Source organism: Vulpes vulpes, chromosome 6 (assembly GCF_048418805.1).
Source record: "Vulpes vulpes isolate BD-2025 chromosome 6, VulVul3, whole genome shotgun sequence".
In the NCBI taxonomy this organism is placed as follows: Eukaryota; Metazoa; Chordata; class Mammalia; order Carnivora; family Canidae; genus Vulpes; species Vulpes vulpes.
The window spans coordinates 58,559,916-58,583,089 of record NC_132785.1 but is presented as its reverse complement, the minus strand read 5'-3'; the positions used below and the strand labels follow the sequence as shown (position 1 = coordinate 58,583,089).

Here is a 23,174-nt window from a genome sequence, read left to right as displayed (position 1 = left end):
GCCCTCGAAAGGCACACGACATCCCCCATGCCTCTGCTGACAAGCCCCAGCCAGCTAGCGCCTGGAGAGAAGGACCTGTGGCCTGCCCTGTGCCTGTGCTGGTACTTACAGGAGGGCCGAGGAAGCCCGCAGGACCCTCGGGTCCCTGCCGGCCCACGTCTCCTCTGGTCCCGTTGCAGCCGTCGTAGCCAGGTGGTCCTCTGGGCCCACCTTGCCCAGGGTGTCCCTGAGAGGAGACAAGTAAGTAAGCCTTCCAGCATACGCACTGCAGTTCTCATGCGCACTGTGATACAACAGCTCTAAACCCTCTCACCCTGCACGAACCGAAGGGGAGAGAGAACCCCCAACGAGCAGACGAATGAAAGATTTAAGTAAACAGAAGCACACGGGCACAGTCCTCAGCAGGAGAAAGGCTCTCAAGACAAAGGTGTGTTTCCCATGGGCTCTGGTAAAGCAGTAAATTGTCGGTCTACTGGGGGGTCTGTTGGCAGGGACAGGACACAGTAGGCTTAAAAATTCTAGAAATCATTCTAGAAGCAGCTAGGTCCTGCAAAGAGCAGACTAGACAACAAGAATGCCTTTATCTTTGTGCCCAACTGAATTTTAGAAAGTGGGTTTGATGGACCCATATCCTACACGGTAAGAGATTCATGCACCCTTGACAGGATTTCATGTGACTGAGCCAAATGTAGAAGAATGGACTTCCTCTCATTTGCTTTCATGGGGGGGAACACTCCTTTTTAGATTTTAAACTCAAAGAGAAAGCAGGTCAGATGTTCTGAGATGTTGGGGTTGGGGGAGGGAGGGCATTGTGATCAAGTGTCTTTGGAATAAACAGAGTCAGGCTGAGTCTGTGGGCATCCCACCTGCGTTCATCTGGTTCCTGAGACATCCAGGGGCTGGGTTTGTGTGCCATAAGACCACAGCTCATCGTGCTATTTCTTCCACAGCAGATGTGCAGATATAGGCTATCTTACTAGCTTCTTTAAAATTTTGATTTTGTTGACAACAGACCAAACATATGTTCCAGAGTGATTTTCTGAGGCCATGTCAGATGCCTTTCAGATTTACTTTGAAAAATCTGGGACATTTCAAAATAAATGAACAAATCCTACACAGAGGGCCTGCACTCTGAATAATATTAAGAAAGATGAGAAAAGTAGCATTTTTCTTTTGTTGTATGTTTCTTTGCTTTAGATATCCAAAGGTATTGCTTTAACTGGCGCTGTCAGATAAGAAGAGATCCAACAGACTTCCATTTGGCCCTCTGAGGGGACAAGAGAAATCCTGACTACCCTGTAAATGATGAGGCACAAGCACTCCAGCCGGCAGTGTAGATAGCTGCCTGGTAGCAGCAAGTAAAGGCTTGCTTTTAAGGGGTCCTGAAAGCTGATCCTTCAAATTCGGCAGGAGAAAACATGTTCAGTAGGTGTTCTGCTCAAAATCTGTGGTGCTCTGTGATGCTTTTCTTACACTGAGGTCTTCACTCTTCTCCTGAATTATTTGTCTGCTGCTGGTCTTTCTTGCTCTCTTAGAATTGATCTAAGTCATTTGAAGTTATATATCAACCTGATGTTAGTTTGAGATGGTTCTTCAAAGAAAAATTTTAATTATATGGAGCTGATGGCTCATTTTGGCTCAACACCTGGTTAAATACAACTCTAAGATCTGACTGTATTTCACGTTTTATGTACAATTTCTAAACGGCTAAAATTAGCCTGGTCCTTCAACTTTACATTCCTGAGCTGCTTCGAGGTGGCGGGTGGCACTTTAGCTCACTTTTGTGCAGTTCTAGAGCTCTGTGGGTAGCGAGCGAGGCTGTGTTGCATGGAGATTCTGCAGAAACCTGTTGGTTCCATGCTCACTAGGATCACTCCCTCATGTGATGATACTTCCTCTCTAACTTGCAAAATATTTGCTCCTCTTGTTAAATGGGTATCAAGTGGAAAAACAAATTAAAATATGACTCAGATTAGTTACAATATTTTTCCATGAGATCACTCCATTTAAACTCAGATTTCAGCTTCCAGAAGACAAAACCAGTGGATGGCCCAAAGAGCTCAAAAGAGCAGTTTAAAAACGGGCGATTTAGTTTGAGGCAGTTGGTAGGAAAATATTTGCCTTGTTTACCCTTGGAAATCTACGGATTTTTCACCTCTGCCAATTTCTCGAGATCCTGACTGATGGGAAAGTGACTCCCTCGTCCACAGCTGTATGTTGTAACTGGTGCGTGTGAGCCTCCCCCATCCAGGTGATGCTCGGGGTCACCGCCACCCAGGCCTTAGGTCTCTGTGGGTGGCTTCCTCTCTTTAGCTGAGAGCTTCCTTCTCCTGGATGAGAGACGGGCTCTGGAGATCAATCATGGCCTCTTGGTGATGGGTCTCAGGCGCTCCCTCCCTCGCTCCCCTACAAGGCAGGGGTCCTGCTCATGGAGCCCTGGGAATGTATCTGTGTGTATGTGTGTGTCTGTGTGCACACCCATGTGTGCGCTAACAGGCTGACACAGGGCATGGGTATGTGAAGGGCCCAGACATGTGTATTTGGGTGAGGTTCCTAAAGCAGATGTCCTCCTCAGACTTCAGCAACGGTCAACCGCATGTGTGATAAACACATCTATCCCCATGGCCAGGATCTGCAGGAAGCAGACCCTGGGAAATCTGCTCACGGGTCCTTGTGAAGAAGGCTGTGAGTCAGGCGCTTTGTTTATTTTTGTATGCCACAAGAAGTAAAGTAAACTAGGTTAGAAAAACACATTTTATTGCATTTGGAGATTTTCTCATAGACAAACCCTGTCTTTTCTTCTTTGCATTTACATGTAGTTGACTTCAGAGAATTTGGGAAGTTGCACCAATGTTTGGCAGGGCTTGGTCACATCCATGTTCTCAGCTGCACTGCTCTATATTCAGGTTCCACCGAAATTTCCAGATCAGCTCTTATTTAGCATATCTGAGTAACACTTGAGCTTTTTATTACAAAACAATGTCCGGCTTCAGCAAAGTAGCCTGGATTCTGAAGCCAAGGCCAGAAGAACGTTTACAAAGGAAACAATCTGTCCAATATTTGACTGGACTCCAGGGGCAAAAGTATGCACAATATAGCCTTACCAGGCTCATGATATAAACAAAACAGGAGGTCTAGTTAGAGATGTTTCTGTAAGTCATAAGCCTATTGCTTTGCATGCATACACTGTTTTAAAAATCCTAACTGTATAAAAACACTTACGGGAATGCCGTCGGCACCTGGGAATCCAGAAACACCTCTCGCTCCCTGTAAAGAAGGCAAACAAACTTACTGAAGGCCAGGACACCCACTGCCCATTGCAAAAGTGGAGGGAGAACCAGCAGTCACCGTACCACGTCTCCTTTCGGTCCTGTGATCCCGGGTGACCCTCTTTCACCCTTGTCACCTTTGCGGCCCTGCAGTCCTGGGAATCCCTGCAGGCCCGGAGGCCCAGTGTATCCCTGGGGGCCCACTGGCCCTGGTTGGCCCTGCAGAAACAACAGAGTTCAATTACGATTGGTAACGACAGATGAGCATTTTTTCATCGCGCTGCTTTTGAAACCACACTTTTCATTCTCAAAGAGCTATGTTCCGAGAACATTACATGTAAACTTTCATCTCCTGCCACAGTTGCAAGAGTGATTTCTGGCTTAAAGAAGTCCTAGAGTTTTTTTTAAAAAACAAAATTAAATGTGAGGAAAAGTCATCCCAAACTCAAGTGATGTTATTGTAAAATGCTAGTATTGGGCTGGGATGAAAAGATCCACTTTATTTGGCTTTTTGTTTTTTTTAAAGTGTTTTCAGCTAAAAAGAAAATTTCACACAAGTTTCTAAGATTTTATCTCTATCTCAATATAATGCATGTAACACATATAGAAATGTGGACTGCACCCCGGTATCAAATGATCCCCAGATGTTTAAGTGATCTCCCCTGTCTCCACACACACTACTTACGTACACAGGAGAATTACAGGTTTCTGCAGCCTATAAACATCTATGCCCATAGCCATTGGACATGGACGGTTATTATTAAAAAGTAAAAAGACAAAATGCTGAACCGGCAAGGATGTTGACAAATCGAGGCCCTGAGCCCTGTGCGTGGGAACGTGAGATGGTGCAGCTGATGGGGGGGCATATGGCAGTTCCTCCAAGAATGAGACAGAGAACTGCCCGATGATCCAGTAAATTCATTCTGGGGGTCCTCCTACTCCAACAAGCTGAAAGCAGAGACATGAACTGGTGTCTGTACACCTGTGTTTGCTGCAGCGTCTTCCCCAACAGCCAAAGAGTGGAAGCACAGTGCTCGCTGGAGGATGATGGATAAACAAGACAGGGTCTGTCTGTGCCAGGGACTATTTTTCACCTGGCCGAGGGCCGTAGGGGCCTCACCTCTGGGCTTTGTTACCATTCTTACGTTGTCCTCTACTTTTGGATGTGGGGGAAGAGGTGAAGAATTTCTCTGGGGTGGAAGATACACAATGGAGATTTAAGGTGCCGTTGATGGATGGGATCTACCCCGAAGCGGGGGACCCCTGTCCTCCAACAAAGGGGAGATTTGAGAGGTCCCCTTGGGGCTTCCTCTGGGCCAAGGCCAGTTCTGGAGTCACTGGCTTCTCCAGCTCTACCCTCTACATGTTCCAGAGGGTCTAGTCAAGGCAGAAATCACCAAATACTGAGTCGGAGCACAAGCATGGTATGCAGTCTTTGAAGAACGTGGTAAAAGGGGACTGTGGCCCCTCGCTCGCCTCCTCTTCCTCCAGGACGGCTGTGTCGGAAGGTGGGCAGCCCGACCTTGGACACACGAATCCTCCACTCACCCCAGGCTAGTGCTCAGGGGCCTCAGCACGCAACATTTGCTGTGAGTTTGATTCTGACTTTTGTGGATTTCCCCCCGGTTGTACTCAGTTTTGTCTGTGGCTAGTAGAATGTCACTGTCTTGTGACAACGTGGCAAGCCCCTAAGCCTTCAACTGCTCCTAATCGTAGTGAGGCCTGCAGCTTGTCCGTGTTTACAGTGAGCAGCCTTTGGGGGATAAATGCTGTTCATTAGCACCATCATTTCTACTGTCTATAAGTGGCGTCTCCATCTGGGGGGTTACCGCATGCAGCCGAGGAGGAGGGTGCATCTGCTTTCAATCAAAGCGGAACGTGTGTATCTTTGTGATGGAAACCCACAGTCTCCTTGTGCCCTCCTGGAGCTTTTCCTTGATTCCCTTTGATGGGAAAAGTGATCACGACATCATGTACTCACTTTCCTGCCATTGTCAGTGGACTTCTTTTTAGTCTTTGTTTCTTGGATGGGAAGTCTGGCTTTGGGAATAAAACGAGTCTTTCCTTTTCTGGAGCAGGCTGTCACTGCGAAGTTCCCATAAAACCAGCCATTTTAAAGTGGCTCCCAGCACATTCACAATGTGCTATCCACCAGCTCTCTCTGGTTCTGAAACATTTCCATCGCCCCATACCCACTGAGCAGTCACTCCCTACCACCCTGCCCTAGCCCCTGGTCCCTTAACCAGACTGGTATCTGCTCTGGGTGTTGATGGGATCTATCCATTCTGGGTATTTCAAGCATCTGGAGTCATATGTAGGTTATGTGACCTGTGGTGCCTGACTTCTTCCACTTCACACAACATTTTTGAGGTTCTCCTGTGTGGTAGCACCAAACAGTACTTGATTCACTTTCATGTCTGGACCACATTCGGTGGATGCATGACCACAATTTGTCCATCCATCCATTAATGAACACTGGGGGTGTTTGCACCATAGCGTTGCTGTGAATAGTGCCACAGTGGATACGCACACACCTGTTGAATTGAGTACCTCTTCTCAACTCTCCTGGGTATAAACTTAGGAATGGAATTGCCATCTCTTTGGGCAATTCTGTTTAACTCTTTGAGGAGCCGCCATGTTGGTTTCCACGGTGGCCTCACCATGTGCCTTCCCAGCAGCAATGTGTGGGAGTTCCTGATTTCTCCACAACCTTGCTAGCACTTGTTATTTTCCATTTTTTAAAAATTACAGCCCTCGTAGTGGGTGTGAGGGTGGTGTCATTCTGAAGAGATTATCTTGAGCTTCTCACAGATGGAACATTTCACAAATTCCATCCAGCTTCCGCCCTGGGGAGGGCCAGGAAGAGTCTGGAGAGACTCTGAATTAGACCTTAGTCCCCAGGGACTAGACCCTCGCTCTTGCCCACGGGGCACGCCCCGTGCTGCTAGGGCTAGATGGGCATTGACGTCAAGGTCTAAGACCTGGCTGTGTTTCAGCAGTCAGCCCTGAGATTTCCCCGAGGATATCCTGTCCGCCAGGGCATCTAGTGTGATTGTAATGAGAGGCTGGAATGACCAGGTAATGAAAAGGATCTTCCTTTGTGCTAATGACCTTCAACTTCCATCCTTGGTGGAAAAGTCACAGTAGGAAAACTTGTTTCCATATCTTCCCGTCCTTCTATTGGAAGTGATATTGAAAACAAAAATTACCCCAGACAGAGTTGGATTTTAGTTTGGATGACTTTGCACAAATCTCAAAAGCTCCTAAGATTCTTGCAATTTACTTGATAAATGTATTTCCACAAAATATTTGTTAAAAGCCAGCAGACACTGAGGAGAGAGTATGTGATCCCCACCCACCAGACAATCTGATTCATATCCATGTGTTCCTTGCTGAGAAACAGGACAAAGATAAGCATCATTTAACTGTGCATCTTCTGGGATGAAGCACTGTTACAGGTTTTCAAAAACTGCTTATCTCATTTCATACCCCCTGCTGAATGCATGACTGACTATCACCCCCAAAAAGCCAACTGTCATGCAGTTAGATCTGGGATAGGGTGATCCCAAAGCCTTCCACCTGCCATTACACTGCTGCTGTTCAGAGTGAGGTCCGGCAGCTGTGTCAGCAACACCTGGGAGCCCATGAGAAATGCAGAGTCTTAGGCTGGCCCAGACCCACCCTTGCCGAGGTGTAGTGAACACCATCTCCAGGAGTTACTCTGTGCAGCAGAGTGTGAGGCTCACTGCCCCATACCACCCTCCTTCCCTTCCTGATGTTCCCATAGCAGGACTGGTATCTTTTTTTTTTTTTTTTAAAGATTTTATTTGTTTATTCATGAGAGACACACACAGAGAGGCAGAGACACGGGCAGAGGGAGAAGTAGGCTCCATGCAAGAAGCCTGATGTGGGACTCGATCCCAGGTCTCCAGGATCAGGCCCTGGGCCGAAAGCAGCACTAAACTGCTGAGCCACCTGGGCTGCCCAGGACTGGTATCTTTTAATAAAAATCTCAAGCATGAAGGAGGATTTTAGAAGAAAGGTTGAGCTTACGGCATCAGGCAAAGGAAAATCTAATAGTTATGTTTGCTAAGGACTATTCCTAACTAAATGTTCATGGTCTTATGCTCCAGTGCTATCTGCAACAGGCCAGAGTAAACTTTGATCCCTGCGAGGATGGATGGCTGCTCCCTGTCTCTCCCTTCTTCAAATCACTGGTGGAGTATGTATGGGATCCAGGGTCAGCTTTGGAACCTCAAGCCTGAAAAGGCGGATAGAATGAGTCCAGACTTGAATACACATTGCTTAAATACCACAGCGGTGGACAGAATGCTCTTAAAGTCCTGACACACTTACTAGTTTTCCTGAACTTGGAAGTTTCACTTCTGAGAAAAGGTAGGATTGCATCAACTGGGAGCACCAGTGGATAACTCTGGGCCTTCAGACACTGACATGAAGGAGCGGGACTGGTGAGCAGTGGGGGCCCCACAAGGGTCACCTCCCATCCCACCACCCCAAGGAGTGCCTGTTTCCATCCAGAGCTTATTATCCGTACAGTTCTCGGTGGGCAGGAGCGCCAGAAGAGCTTCCTTTTCCAGGGACGGATAAAGAGAAGTGTTTCCAAGGATAAAACCTGCTTCACTGCACATCAGGATTTTAAATTTACAGTACAGTATTTTCCTGGTAAAATAAGAATAAACCTTTCATGACTTACTGGCCAACATGTGAATAGTAGGAAATCCCTTCTCTTTCTGAAGTTTGCTCTTCCTGTCTTGCCTTTTATGGGCAGTGGGTCCCAGCAGACACCCCATATCCTCTCCAGTCCCCTGGGCAGCCCCTCCCTTCCTCGGCTTTTGGCAGTGGATTCCAGGCCTTCTCGGCCCTCCAGAGGCTGCCCTTCTTGGTGACCCTCTGGGGATTCCAGCCCAAGTCCCAGCTCGTTAGAAAATACATAAAAATGGCCCAGAAGCTGGGAAGGACTACTTTTTCGGATCCAAAAAAACCAATTCCTTCACTAAAACTTGGAATCTACTGTTCTTAGGGACAATCATTACCATTTGTGAGCATTTTTTTTTTTTTTTTGGATGAGCCTGGCAGGATGAACGGACATTGTATTCCAAGCTAATAATAACGTGGACTTATTTTCACAGTCCCCAACCTGTACAGTAACACACAGCTAGCAATGGGCAGCTGCCTAATCCACACAGAGCTCCTGCTAAATCTGCCACCTTTTGTCTATAGCTTCTTATTTAATATAACATAACATCAGCCTTGCCACGAGTACTGTTCCAAAAGAAGGGTTCCACCTATCTGGGGTAGAATCATACTGGCTTTAGAATTCCTGCTTTCCAAAATTATTTGCCATAGACTGTAGCACCAGCATCTATGCAAAGGGAACACATCCATGTGTAAGGAAACAAACCTTGACCCTTGCCTTGCTCCAGGTACAAAAGTGTGGTCACAATGGGTCCTGTGCCTGGACCTATGAGCTAAAATCTGATGTTTCTAAAGGAAAACACAGGGAAGAGTCTTGGTGACTTTGGGTTAGGCCAACATTTCCAGATGAGACACAAAGATCACGAGCCATGAAAGAAAAAAAACTGAAAACACAGGAGGGTTTGATCTTAAAGATACTGTCAAGAAATAAGGAGCAGGCCTCTGATTGGGGAGCATATTTCTAGAACACATAACCGATACATGATTTTTATCCAGAATACAGACACAATGCCTAGAAATCAAGAATGAGAGAAAACCCAAATGAGATCTCAAGAGACCCTTGCTCAGAGAAGGTGAGCAGATGGAAACCAAGTGCACAGAAGCTGGTCTGCACCGCTGGTCACCAGGTAGGTCTGAGGTAAGACAACCGCAGCCCTGGGGTGGTGGGTCACACAGGCAGACCACCCTGGGTCCTGCGGGGTCCTGCGGGGGGGTTCAGAGGAGTCTGCTGGTGCAGATGCAGAGTGGGGCAGCCCTTCTGGAAAAGCGTGATCGTTTTTTATAAAGTTAAACATATGTCCTATAGGTAACTTCATAATGGCTCGATTTATTTTAGCTAAAACCCAGAAAGAATCTGAATGTCCATTGGCTGATGAGTGGACAAACTGGTATGTTCATAAAGTGGAACGCCACTTAGCAATACCCAACCCTAACCCCATGTACACAATAGTGAGGACAGGTCAGGAGGGAAGCACATACCGCCTGTCCTGTTGAGAGGATGCTATTACACTATCTGACTTATGCAACATTCTCGAGAAGGCAAAACCAAGGACGGGACCTAGAGCAGTGGTGGCCAGGGGTAGAGGTGGAGGGAGGGGACAGATGGAGGCTTTGTGGGGGCCACAAATCTGTTTTATATCTCGATTCTGGTGGTTGTTACATAGCTGTACTCATTTGTCAGTATTCACTGAGTTCCATGTAAAAAATACATGATAATATTAACCTAAAAACAAATGAACAAACAGAAAAGGAGTCTGATAAAGGCAGAGATTAAGAAGACAAGGCCTGGTGTTCACAGGCATGTCGCATTTGACCAAGTCCTTCTGGTACATCCTTATAAGTGAATTTACAAGACAGATAATTTGCAAAGGAAGAAGAGTGGACACTTAAAATGCCTTATTAGAAAAACTTAGCCAAATGCTATTTAAAAATGTCTGCTAGGGAAATGAAAAAAAAAAAAAACCCACAGAAACTAAGGCCTCGTCTGGAGTCTGTGTCTGGAATCTGGTCTGTGGAGCGCGGGGTGGACAGAAAGAGAGCCATCCAGCGCTCAGCCCACCCAGCTGCAGAACCAGAAGCTGGTCAGGCTGAAATGAGGTTCAGGAGTCAAAGACAAGTCCAGGATGTCCCTGGCTTCCAGAACACACAGTCTTCATAAAGAACAAAACCAGAGTCCCGGGATCCCTGGGTGGCGCAGCGGTTTGGCGCCTGCCTTTGACCCAGGGCGCGATCCTGGAGACCCGGGATCGAATCCCACGTCAGGCTCCCGGTGCATGGAGCCTGCTTCTCCCTCTGCCTGTGTCTCTGCGCCTCTCTCTCTCTCTCTCTCTCTCTATCATAAATAAATAAAAATTAAAAAAAAAAAAAAAAAAAAAAAAAACCAGAGTCCCCACCGGTACTTGTAAGACACTGCCGTGCTGTTTTACCCGAAATGATTTGACTTAGACGGATACACATTTCAAAGTGGAGAAACGCTGGATCATCTCTTGTTCCCGACCCATAGGAGCAAAACTTCTGGAAACTCTGTTCCTTATTCTAAAAATAGGCAGCACATGGGCCATCACACTTGAGGGCTTTTACCCCAATGTGAGGCCATGCTTTTTATGGTCTGAGTGTGATTTTGCCTGGCATATGTTGGAAAAGTCGATCTTCTGGGAAAGTCTTCCCCTGCTTGCAGCAATGAATACATTTCATTTGTCTAAACGCGATTGCTTGCCCAACACACGGACATGATTTCCCAAGGCTCTGGTCTTCCAAGAAGACACAGAGCATGTGTGGTTGAGCTGAGGGCCCTGGGGAGCATGGACGGCAGCCGAGGACGGGCTGGAGGAGCAGGTTCTAGGGGGATCGGCTTCCCAGAGGCAGCAAACTCTCTTTCTAACTGGCACAGAATACAATATTAATGCTCAGAGCATCCTCACCAAGTGGCCTTTCTATCCTCACGAGTTTGTGACACAAGGGCTTCCAGCTACACTTACAGATCAGAAAGCGACAGCCAGAGAAGGAGGCGATTCTGGAGTTACCAAATCATGCAACCATAGGTAATTAAAACGGTTAGCTGTGCACACATGCCCCGTTGGTGGCAGGCCACTCATCTGCATGTGTCATCTGCACCTGCCAATCCCTCATTAGTCTCCTCTGATTACACTCCTAGTGATGTATGTAGGCCCTGTGAGTTTCTGTCCTTGCCCCGTGATGGACCACCAGCCCCCGGAATGCTGCCTGAAGATGGGGGAGCCGCAGGAAACACACATGTCTGGGGTCTTCAGATGCCCAGCTCTCCGCTGAGGTTATGAACCAGGCCAGTAGGCGTGCACAGCGCCTTTTTGGAGTCATTGGCACAGACCAGGAACAGAACCAGCAGTTATATCCACTTTGCATTTAGACTAAACAGTCACATGAAAGAAAACTATTCTTGAGGTTGGCATTATACTGAGCTGGTCTGTTAGGAAAAAAAAAAATTTGGCCAACAAAGGGAAAGAGGTTAAAAGTAAGGGAGGGTTTCAACTTGGTGTGGCACACGGTTTTTAAAAAAAAAATTTCCTGTTAATCTTTATTTGAAATGTCCCCAAATAGGACAAGTTTGAAAGAGAGCTCCACACTTTCTGTCCTCAGAAGGGGTGATACCTCCCCTTTCACCTCCTCCTCATTCCCTGGCTTTGACCTACTTGCCTGTTATTTTGTTTTTGTGAGGTGATATACCATTTCCATTTCTTTAAAAGTTTATTTATACATTTACAGTACAGCCCGTGGTTTCAGTGCAAGGTTGTGTGAGTTCTACGCACTCAGAGCCCCTTGCCAGGGCCCCCTGTATTCCTCCTTGGCCTCAGGCAGCCTCAGCTCCCCCTCCAGCTTGCTTCTGCCTCTTTCAGATGATCCTGCAAGTGGGACCCCACAGTGGCATGTCCTGTGGCAAATCTGGCTTCTTTCAGCCACATGTCTCATTGGTGGCTCGCCCACCCTGCTGTTCACCCAGATGCTCCTTCTGGTCACCGGCGAGTGTTGTGTCCCAGCCCACTACCACGATTTCTTTACCCATTCGCTCACTGCAGGACACCTGGATTACCTCTGGTTTATGGGCATGTGTATTGGGCCACTATAAACACTCAAGTATGGTTTTTTGGTACAGGCACATTTTTGTAAATACCCAAGAACAGGATTACCGGGTCAGATGGTAAGAGTCTGTTTAATTCTATCAGCAAGTTGCAGAACTGTTTTCCAGACTGGCTGGAACACTAGGAGCCAACACGGCTCACAAGCAGGGACTCCAAGGGGTAACATCTGATGTGGCCGGCCCATGCTTGAGCCTCTGCAGAGGCAGGGAGAAACAGTTAGTAAAAACACAGAAACGTGAGTATACAGAAACGCAAGAGAAACTCAGCTCCAAAGCTCCCACCTATGGTATGGATTTCATTTTATTTTGGGTAAAAGATATTGTACAAAATGTCTGTCTTTCGGGTCCAGGAGCATTGGCCTCATTCTCTTGGAAGATTCTCCTAGGAAGCGACAGTCATTTCAGGTTAGACCAGCAACATGTCACTTTCCAGACTTGCATCTCTGTTTCTCCACCAATTACCACCTATTGTTTTCCCGAAGGCTTCATAAAATATCCAATTCAGAAGGCCCCGCAGAAAGCATCTGGAGCAGGTCCTCAGGGAGGCTGCATTCTGGCACCTGGAGCTCATTAGCACGCAGGGTCCTCAGGCCGCCCCAGACCCATTGAATTGAATTGGCATCTCCACAGGATCCAGAGTGATTGGGGTGTGCTTTGGAGCTTGAGAAAATCACCCTGGGTGTGGTCTCTGCCCCAGGACCGGTCTTGGCTGGCTGCCAAAGCATCAGTTAAGGGAAGTCTCAAACCTCAAGCATTTCTAGTCTAGCAGTTTTGGGGTGGGGAGGAAGAGTCTGGAAATCCATATCTTTGACAATGTCCCCAAGCAACTCAGATGCACAGCCAGGGTTGGGATCCAGGGAACAAATCTAATTCCCACACAGGACTGGAGAGGTAGCAGCCCAGGGAGGTGAAGGGTCTTACCCACAGCTCTGTGGACCCTCCACCCAGTAGCGCTTCACAGCATCCTTGTGATGGTGCTCTCGGGGTTCCTGCTGTGGCCAGGGGACTCCCACTACTGACCCTTGGAGGCCTTGCTTATGTTTGTCAACTGAATGTACAAGGCTTCTAAGATCTTTAGTTTTAAGACCCAAGGCTTGCTCCCTGGCCCCCTTGTAAGAGGACTGAGTGAAGCTCCTCATGGTAATGGCAACTGCAGCCCAGCAAGGTGCCTTAGGATGAAATCTTCCTGTATTTTCAGCCTTTATATTTTCACTTCCAGGGTCGTTAGAGAAGCAAATCCCTGAAGGCCAGGAATCTTATTCCAGTGACTTAAAAAAACCCACAGCAGGCTCACTTGGGTTGCTTTGGGTCTGACGGAACTCCTACATCCAGTCCTCAGAGACGCCTCGGATCCTGTCCTGAAAGCCCTGCTGCTCCTTTCAGAGGAGTCAGGCTCAGAGAGTGCCAGAGCTGACAGCTCCACAGGGCACGGCACAGTTTGGGCCACTTCTTTTTACTTCTTGTCACAGTTTCTTTTCTGAAAAAAAATCATTTCATTCTAACAAAATGACATCCCTCACCTTTTAAAGCCCAGCTAACCTACCTGAGCTAAGTCTTCAGAAGCTTTAAGAGAAGCAACTATGTTTCATGTGTATTTTGTGAGGAGAAGTTGCAAGTGGTACCACTGGATGCTGGGCTTGCGTCACCGCTGTGAGCAGTGTCCCATCTAGAGGCCTGAGTAAGCCTGAAAGGCAGCTGCTTCATCTGATTCGTCACTCGAGTCACACGGGCAGGGCGCCTGAGTGAGGAGTGACGTAGGATACTGCCTGCCAAGAGGCATGACCGACATTCCCAACGCCAACGGCCTTTACCTATGGGTGTTGGGAAAGGGCCTTCTTCTATTTTATGTTTTTATTTTTTTTAAAAAAATTGTTTATTTAGTCATGAGAGACACACACACAGAGGCAGAGACACAGGCAGAGGGAGAAGCTCCCCTGTGGGGAGTCTGATGCAGGACTCGATCCCAGGATCCCAGGATCATGATCTGAGTATACAGAAACAAAGGCAGATGCTCAACCACTGAGCCACCCAGGTGCCCTGGCCTTTTGCTTTTAGACCCTTTTTGGGTCATTATAAGGAGTTCATGATTTCTGGGGCACTTGTGAAGCACAGCACCAGAGGGTTATACTGTGGAGAGCTGTCACTGTCTGGTTCTGAGTCCCAGCATGCCAAAGCATGTCACCTCTGGCCTTAGATCTTTGCCTTGCTCCACACCGGCCCCTGGCAGATCACTGATTACAGGTCCTGCTGGGTGATCTGGTTTTACCTGTCTGCAGGGTCAGGGAGGGTACTGCCCAGGCCTCTAGCATGGATCCCAAATGGAGACCACCCAGGCTGGTGGGAAGGGGCAGCAGCCTGGTCAAAACTGCAGGATCTGACAGATAAAGAATGTCATCTGTTGGAGTCAAGAGCTAGGACACAGGCCAGGGATTTGGAATGCCAGGACTCCCTCCTCCAGGGGTTCAGCTCTGGTCATTTTCGAGCCAGGCCGTCTAAGGACAGCCGTGGGTGATAAGCTGAATATGCTCAAACCATTTTGCACAAGGGCTGTGACTCAGGATTAGTAAAGGTTATGGGGGGAAAGGGTGAGTTTGCCAATGCGGGTCTGTGAAAAGCTGTAAGAGGAAGGTTTTCAACGCTTACTGAACATTTCTGTTTTAGAATAAAAATTTAACTTTACATGAGCAGGAGACACCTCATTGCCTTTTGTACCAGCAGGCCAGGGGCCCCTGCGGTTCTCATGGCCAGCACGGGGTGGCGCTCACTTGCGCTCCTGGGGAGCCAGACCCCGCCCCACTTCCGACCTCAGACTTGCTGCTTCCCAGATTCTGTGACTGTTTTAGGTTACCATGACCCCCCTCCTTGGAACAAAGGGCAGGTCCCTCGTTTGTCACGGGGAGCGAACTTCCTATGGGGAGAATTCTGATGAAAATTTTCATCGCAGAATTCCAATGGTGTCTAAAGATATATCAAATTCTGTTTTTCTTTTCACAGGGTAGCTGAGCTAACAGCAATTAATTGTTTCATAATTCCCTTCCCTTTTGACTTGCCCAGAGGAAGGTATCCTAAGAAGATAGAGATTCTGGAGGACCCAACAGACCCAGACCCAGGGCAGAGTTCCAAGAGGTGGATCCTGACACTTTTAGACCTGAGAGTGTTCACAGCATGGAGCATCCTCCCACAGCAAAGGGACTGCATGCCCAAAACCCTCAGCGGGGCAGGTAGTGCTCCCATGGCAGTCTTGAGGGTGAGGGTGAGGCAAGGGGTGGGCGGGCCGCTCGGCTGGCTTGAGGAGGGACCGGGCCTATAGCTGCACCTATGAACTCCCCTTGAGTAACAGATATGACTTTGGACTCTGAACACGTCTCTTTCATGGATCTGCACGAGACTACAGTTAAGCCAAAGGCAACGGACAAATTGATAGAAACAAGCAGATGGGTGCCTGGGGTTCATGCCGACCCAACAAAACAGAGCCAGTCACAAGCCTGGGGTGATGATCTAAGAACCTGCTCCTCTCTGTAACCCAATGCTGCTCAATTGTGGCCATTTCATGGCTCATTAATCCCCCTCCTGCTAGAAAGTGACCTGGGCAGAAAGAGAAGGTGAAACTCAAACAAATCACTTCTGTTACTTTTTAGCAACTCTGGTCAAAAGGTATGCAAGGGGGGCTGGGGACTGCAGGATGCTGGGTGGCAACGTCAGGACATCAGGACCCCTGAGTGGGGCAGGTGGATGGATCTCAAGACCGTTCTCTCTTCAGCGTCCTTGGACAGATCTGCTATTGGGGGAAGACCATGCCAGTGGGCTTCTCAATGGATGAGGAGGTTTTCTTATGGTAAGAAGACTAAATCATTAAGCATTTCCCAGATAAAGGGTTAGCTGGACCTTTGAGAATGAGTTTTCAGATACAGTGAAGTTGCTGGAAAATCAAGTGTACTCCTCTTGCAAGAGCAGTTTCCTTGAGGAGAAGGCTGTCATGGCCACAAAGACTGGGTGACTTCACGGAACCCAAACCAGGAAAACCAGGCCATGCACTGCCACCACTGTTTCTGATGGGTGGCAGGCTCCTCTGGATGGAGGAGGAGACCACATCACAGCTGGTGGCTACAAAATAAAAAGGTATGAAAGTGACTTCTAATCGGATGTTGCAGAGAGAATGGTAACTGTTTCTAAGAGCAAGCGTGAGAGGAAGGAACCCCTGAAAGATGGGAGAGGTGCTGAAGGAGACACAGGGAGACATGGGCAGAGACTCATGACCGGAGGCAGGCTTCTGGAAACAGGAGGACCGGATGTCAGCACCAGAGGCAGAAGTCTATGCATCAAGTGTGTGGGAGCTTCCATGGTCCCTAACCATGAGGGGCTGTCCAGGCAGGAGGTAGTCTATCAACTGGCCAGGTTATATGTGTGAGAGCTGGAGGATGCCCAGGATGTCAGGAGCACGTTAGGGCACCTCCACACATGTTTATCCATGGACATGTGGAATTACAAGCTTACAAACATCTCCTAGAGAAACTCGTTACCTAACTTTGGTACCAAGTGGTCTGGACCAGGTAAACGGCTGGTTGGTGGGGGAGTGGCCTGGCACCTTCTCATCCGCTAATTTTTCACATTCCACACTGTCCTTGAAATTTGGTGTCGGGGAAGTTTTGATGGCAGAGAGTAAGCCAGCTGAAAGTTCAGTCTTCCTTATTTACCTCTTTAAAAGTGTCAAATATTTTGGAAATAGTGCCGCAAAGTTTTTAGAAAGATGTTATCAGTGATAACACGTTTGTGCCGTAGTGGAGGCCCCGGAGCTGCTGGCCAGTCAGGGCCACATGACGACAATGGTCATTGGCCGCAGGGTGAGTGAGGGAGCTGAAGATCTGAGCCTGCCATCAGGGTTCCATCCTGCCAACCAAGGGCTGGCGCTCACGATCGCATCTGACACTGCAGATGGTTATCTGGACATCCTGGCCTTCCTGGACTTCCCTCCGAAGACTCCCCGGTCTAGAGTGATTATTTGGACGGACACTGAACACACATCCGCAATTAAAAAAAGAACAACAAACCACGAGAAATTGATCTTTTTTCAGTCTGGTGGAAAGATAATGGATGGCTCATTTGTCCAGACATGAAACCCGGGGTCCTGGGCGGGAGGAAACCAAATGACATTAACATCCATTCCAGAGAAGTGACTCAGCTGGTGCACTGTTCTCATAACACAGAGCAAAAACAACCTCCAGAACATTCACTCTTCTCAAAGGCATTTGTTCGAAAAAAGAAGAAGCAATTTTCATCCGTAAAAATGGAAGGTGACAATGCAATACAGCTCCATTTCCAAGGCAGACACCTGGTGTCCTGGTAGTTTAACCACCACACCACTGGAGTGCAGCATCTTCATGAGATGCCCCCAGAAAGGCCTGGTTCTTATGTCTTAGGGAGATGTCCCTTCTGTGTTGTCTGTCCATCATCAGCATAGCCGCTGAGTTGGCTCTGCCAGACGTGTGGTGTGCAGCAGGTTGTGGCAGCACTGGGTGGGGCTGAAGTCTCTCTCTGCACCCGTGCATGGCCTTTCAGAGTGTGCATGTGGTCCGACAGTGGCTGGACGGAGATGGCACCTGGCCAGGCTGCTGCTGTCTGAACCACGTGGAGGCCCTCTGGTGGGACTCAGGAGACCCCTTGGGGTGAGCCTCTGGCTGCCCTGACCTCACCCCTCAGAGTGTGGCTTCACTCTGGAAAGGATCAGGATTGCAAGCGGCTTTCCTGAATTCAGACGGAACCAACACGTTCCTGTCTCCCATCCACACCTCGAACCCGTGCGAGCTGCTTTCTGCCCAGCCAGAGGCAGCCACTAGACACACTCTCCTGGAAGGGACACACTGGTGTGATGGCTGCCGCAGGCCTTTCTCAGCCTTCTGGATCCTTGGAGCACCTACTGTGGACATCAGCTCATGTTGGGCTTTCTCTGTGCCCTTGACCTTTCTTGTTTGATCCCCTTTCCTGGTTTCCATTCTGTAAAGGACTGGGCTCTGCCACGACCCTTCCTTTCCTTTTGCTCCAGGTGAGGACCCTGGTCCACTCTCCCTGCGCCAGGGCAGCCTGGAGGAGGCGGCTCCCACCCTGCTGCTGGCGCCTCTGTCTCTGGACCCACAGACACTCTAGACCTAAAAGTGAACTTGCTACTTAGTTTCCTACAGTCCTGCTCCCGGCAAGAACTCAGGAACAGCGAGTATCCTTCTCCTTCTGTCCGTCACTCAGCTCAGAGCAGCACATCAATCTAGACGCCACCACACCTACCATGGTGGGGACACTGCTGGCGTCTGTCTTCCCAGCAGTCCCGTCTGCCCACGATGAATGTGGGAGCATGGCGCTCTGGCCTCTGCCTGTCTGTCTGGGGTCATCTCCTAACCCCGCCTTGCAGTGGCTGGGTCTCCCTTCTCCTCAGTCTAAACTGGGTTCCTTCACATCTCCAGGACTGGCTGGCATTCTCCTTCTCTCTGGAACGGCCTTTGCTCCTTTCTTCTGGTGAAACCCAATGCCACTCCTTTGTGGTCACACCGCCCTTCACCTGTGGTTGTCACTTGTGTGTGCATCTAGCCTGTCTCCAAGTCCCAAGCTGCATGTGGGCCAGGGAGGGGGCCCTGTCCATCCCCATCTGGTTTCCAGGAAGAGAGTCCCTGTGTCCTGGAGAGGCTCTGCCCTCCACGCAGCCTGTCTCCGGGCAGAGGGAGATGGGCCGCCGGGTGCGTGTGGGCCACAGCAGCCTCATGGGACCAATGTCTCTGACCAGCGCCAGCGGCAGGAGCCCTGCCAGCTCCTGCACCTTTCAGGGAGCAGGTCTTAATGAAGCAGTTTGCTTACCCCCGTGTGTGCATCGATCCTAAACAGAGCTAGAAGTACTGCTGAGGTGAGAAAAGCATATATATACACACAGAAAGATAGAAAAATACAGAAAGGAAAAGAACACACCAGAGTAAACGGGATATTGGCTATGAGAAGTCATCTTCTAGCAGCACAGGAGGGAAATAAATCAGCTTGGCTTATTAATACATTAATGAACAACTATGCATGTCTCAGTCTGTAACTAGGCTGTGATAACCTCACGCGCTCGCCCCCCTGGAACTTAACCCTGCCTGGAACGTGCCCCGAGATGGGCCTGGATTCCTGTTAGAGCAGGTTGTGCGACAGTGGGGTTGTATGCAGACCACCTCTGCTCATTTACTGGCATGCTCCGGTGGCAGCAGCACTTCCTGAAGACCGAGCGAGCATAGGGCCGCTCTCGACATGCATTTCCAGGTGGGCGGTGTCCTGCTGTTGCTGAAGGCCCAGTGACCACACCACTTTTCCCTACCTGTACGCGGGTGGAGGAAGCCACAGCACCTGCGTGGACCAGGCAGAGCTTCTGCCCTCCTCTCCCCCATTTCTCTGATTTCAGACACGCTGCTGGTGATAAACACATTCACTACCTGCTTCACATCTGGGACTTGTGGTCAGCGCTGTTAGAGAGTCACCAGCAGTGATTTCTTTGTCAACTGAAGCAACAGCACATTCTTGGAAGCCACCATCTGACATGCAGGAAGGGTCAAGGAGGCAGAGGCTGGCATGGCTTCTCTCTCTGACAGTGATTCACTGGAAAATGATTTCCGACTATGAATGGACTTCCATTTCTTAATGGCTTTTCAGCTCATCCTCCCAAGCTCACACCCACAACAAGGCATGGACCCGACACTTGCTTGTCCCTGGGGAGTTTCCTGGGGACACACTGATTGGCATGAAAAGCCAAAGGCCACTGGCTGATGGGCAGAGACATCAGTCTCTCTCCCTCTTAACAATACCCAGAAACCAAAAACCAAGGGGTAAAATGAGGTGATTTCAAATGGTCTAAAATAATTCAACTGGAACTTGCTAAATTCTCCCGCCTGTGGAAGGCGTGGAGCAGGGGTACATGCTGGGGCTGCAGCATGCAGGCCGGGCAGTGCGGAGGGCTGGGAATCCCAATCCCGCCCTGCCCCAGCGAGCAGGTGTTTCCCGACACACACACACGAGACCCAGGCATCCACAGTGCCTGGTCCTCGAGAGGCTCCAGCACCCAGCCTACCCTCCTGAGCACCTCCAGTGCACCTGGCAGCATTGATGCCCTACCGGCCCTCTGAGCAAAGCCCATTTTTAAAAAAATATTTTATTTATTTATTCATGAGAGACAGAGAGAGATAGAGAGAGGCAGAGACACAGACAGAGGGCAAAGCCCATTTTCTAACCACAGCCCACCTGCTTGGTCTCTGAAATGATCTGCGGTGTTTGGATTTTATAGGAATTGTTTAATTCCTCCAGTCCATCAGCTCCCACCCTCCTCCCCCTTTCTCTTCTTGGCCCCCTGCTTTAAAGATGGTCTTCATTCCATCCTTCCTCCCTGAGGCATGTGACACCATTGGCCAGTCATCCTTGCTGACTGCCCCTCTTCTCTGCTGCTTGTTTTCCACTTTCTTTCCAGGAGTTTCTTTCTCTGCTCCTTACAAGGAACTGCCTTTCAGACCTCCACCCTTGGTGCCCGCTTTTTTTTCCACTGGTGAGTCCATCTGGTATCTGTCCATGTGATGTCACTCTGAGTATCACCCCCCACCCAGGGCATGCCTAGTGATACCTCACTTCTGGGCTAGGAGAGCATCCCGTCCTCTCCCATGAGAGGTGCACCGGTGAGGGGAGGCTGCCATGCCTCTGCAAATCTGCATCTCCTACTTACATGGGAGTCCTAGACGTGGGCTTGTTGAATATGTGAACAATTATAATAAATTGAGTTTCATGAGTCTTCCATTTTGCAGGAAGAACAGAACCTTCAAATATGTGTCAGACCTGAAGAGATCCATTGACCCAGAAAGTTTACCTTAAAAATGCAGTTAAATGAAATAAGAGGAATCAAAATACATCATTATATGTTTTGCTATGTTTTGCTACCTTTTACTTTTTTTGCTTTGAACAGTAACTGATTCACAGAAACTCAGTTTAAGAGCTTTTAGACCAAGAAGCTCTCACAGTGTGAGTGGCTATGAACGGGGTGAAGTAATATCAGGTCAGTGAGACGAGAAGTCAAAGTCCAGTCCGCTCTGAAACAGAGCTGCTTAGAATGTAACAGAGCTGAACGTTTTCCTAAAACAAAAGGTGGACTTTGAAGAAGCTTTTTTAGAAAAAAAGTTTTGTTTCTTTTAGCTCCCCAGGTAGGCAAACCTGCCAACAAAACCCTGCTCCCTTTTCTCAACACATCACATTAGGTCCCCTTGAGTTTATGCCTTCGTGGAATGGCATATGCTGTATAGTTCCGGTTAGTTTACTTTGTTTTTCATTATAAAGGACACGGACCATACCAAAATGAGTTGGTGGGTTCCTTTGAGCAAAGCCAAAACCAGCACTAAACACCACCCAACCCACCCTCGTGTAGAGCCTAGGTAAACTTGTTCTCTTCCCAGACTAATGAGCTAATCAGTACTGTATTGATGGAATAAACAAATGGGTACAAATATATAATAAAGAGCAAAACCAAACAACTGTGGATGGAACAGTCGGTTACAAAACTGAGTGTTGCTGAACCAACCCAATGGTTAGGACAGAAGTTGGAAATGTGTGGGTGTGTTCTCAAGGTCTTAGAAAAATTCAGGAAGTCCAGCAGATGTTTTCTGTTAAGAGGCATTGGAAGCCCCAAGAGCTACATCTTTTTTTTTTTTTCTTAAAATATAAGTTTATTTGTGAGGCTAGGTTTTTCCTTTTAAATAGTTCTCTGCTAAAACTTACAAAATGGAACGCTGGCCAATGTGTTGAACTCATCAGGCTTTAGGGAGCAACTCAGAATGTGTGCATATGAATGTGAGAATCCTTACAGGAGTCAGAAATCTAGGTCAATCATCTTAAACACTTCATTTTCTGATTAGCCCTTTGCACTTATTTACTGAAGCAGATTAGGGCATTTTAAAAAATCTAACCTATCATAAGTAGTATTGTGCAGGTTGAGAGGTGACCATATTTTCCTCCTTTGGAAGACGAGAGAATAGATCATAAAATTGTACTGTTTGTGTGTGTGTGTTTGTGATAGAAACATTGATAAATGGGGATCACATTCAAGGACCCAGAAATCAAATTAGTGAAGAATATCTAAAACACTGAGACTTTTGCTCTCTAGTTATAATTTTGAATGTATGTTTGAATACCTATGAAATGATAATTCTCTTATTGTCATTGTTTTGTCCTTGACTTTGGGCTAGAAAAGCTGCTCTGTGCCTCTTCACCCAGTTCCATTTTGTCTGATATCAGCAGGAAAGTGATAGGAGTTTCCTTTTGACCAAAGTTTCAAAATTCACAGAGTGAATTAACATCCCCCAAACATCTAATGTCTTATTTCAGTATTTTGTCAGCTCAGAAACTCTTCCACATTTCTTGCTCATATGAATTGGTCTCCCAAGTGTTTATAAATGATCAGGTTATACAAGGAACTTGTACTAACTGAATGAATTAAAATGGAAGTCCCTATCCTGGCTGGCTGGTTAATGAGGCTGTAGGAACAGCCAGCATGCAAACCCGAGTAGAGGTTAAAACCGCAGCTGGCCGCGTGTTTGGGAGAGTTTGTCTGGTTACTACACACAGTTACTGGATATATTATAAATACGGAACAAATTAAAGAACACTAGATTCTCTTAGCCTTGTGGTGATTACCAAAGTCATCAAGAATTTTAATCAAGCATCTTACAGAAGGAACTTGTGCAATTATCAACTACAGAAGCCATGACCGAAGCAAGCCTCACTCCAGCCCTCCTGCCTAAGCCTGGAAGCACTGTTTTTCCCTCTGAAGGGAGCAGGTGGCCTCTCTTCTTCCTGCCAGGGGGACCACGGATTGCAAATATAATTAGATTAAAGCAAATTAGAAGAGTTGTGTGGGAATTTACAGTTTAAAACATTGTCATGACAAATCCCTCCCAATTTAAACCATTTTCCAAAAGTTCCAATATTTCCATATATTTCACAAGAGTAGATTGCATCGCCCGGGGAATGACAGGCATCTGGAGAATGAAAGGTTTCAAAAGACCTAAGCTGAAACCGGCACTTGTTATTTG

The 23,174-nt window shown here is 48.0% G+C and overlaps 1 protein-coding gene across 3 annotated transcripts in view; it reads right to left on the bottom strand.

The window, feature by feature from the left end:
- The window catches only part of COL4A2 (collagen type IV alpha 2 chain), a 170,011-nt gene that overhangs the window by 64,618 nt on the left and 82,219 nt on the right, over nt 1-23,174 (bottom strand). For all 3 annotated transcript variants that reach the window (XM_072761010.1, XM_072761009.1, XM_072761012.1), the window contains exons 5-7: nt 3,354-3,488; nt 3,223-3,267; nt 110-226 (exon numbers count right to left, since the gene is read on the bottom strand). In XM_072761010.1, the coding sequence (XP_072617111.1) occupies nt 110-226; nt 3,223-3,267; nt 3,354-3,488 (297 nt within the window). The remainder of the gene's footprint in view (nt 1-109; nt 227-3,222; nt 3,268-3,353; nt 3,489-23,174) is intronic.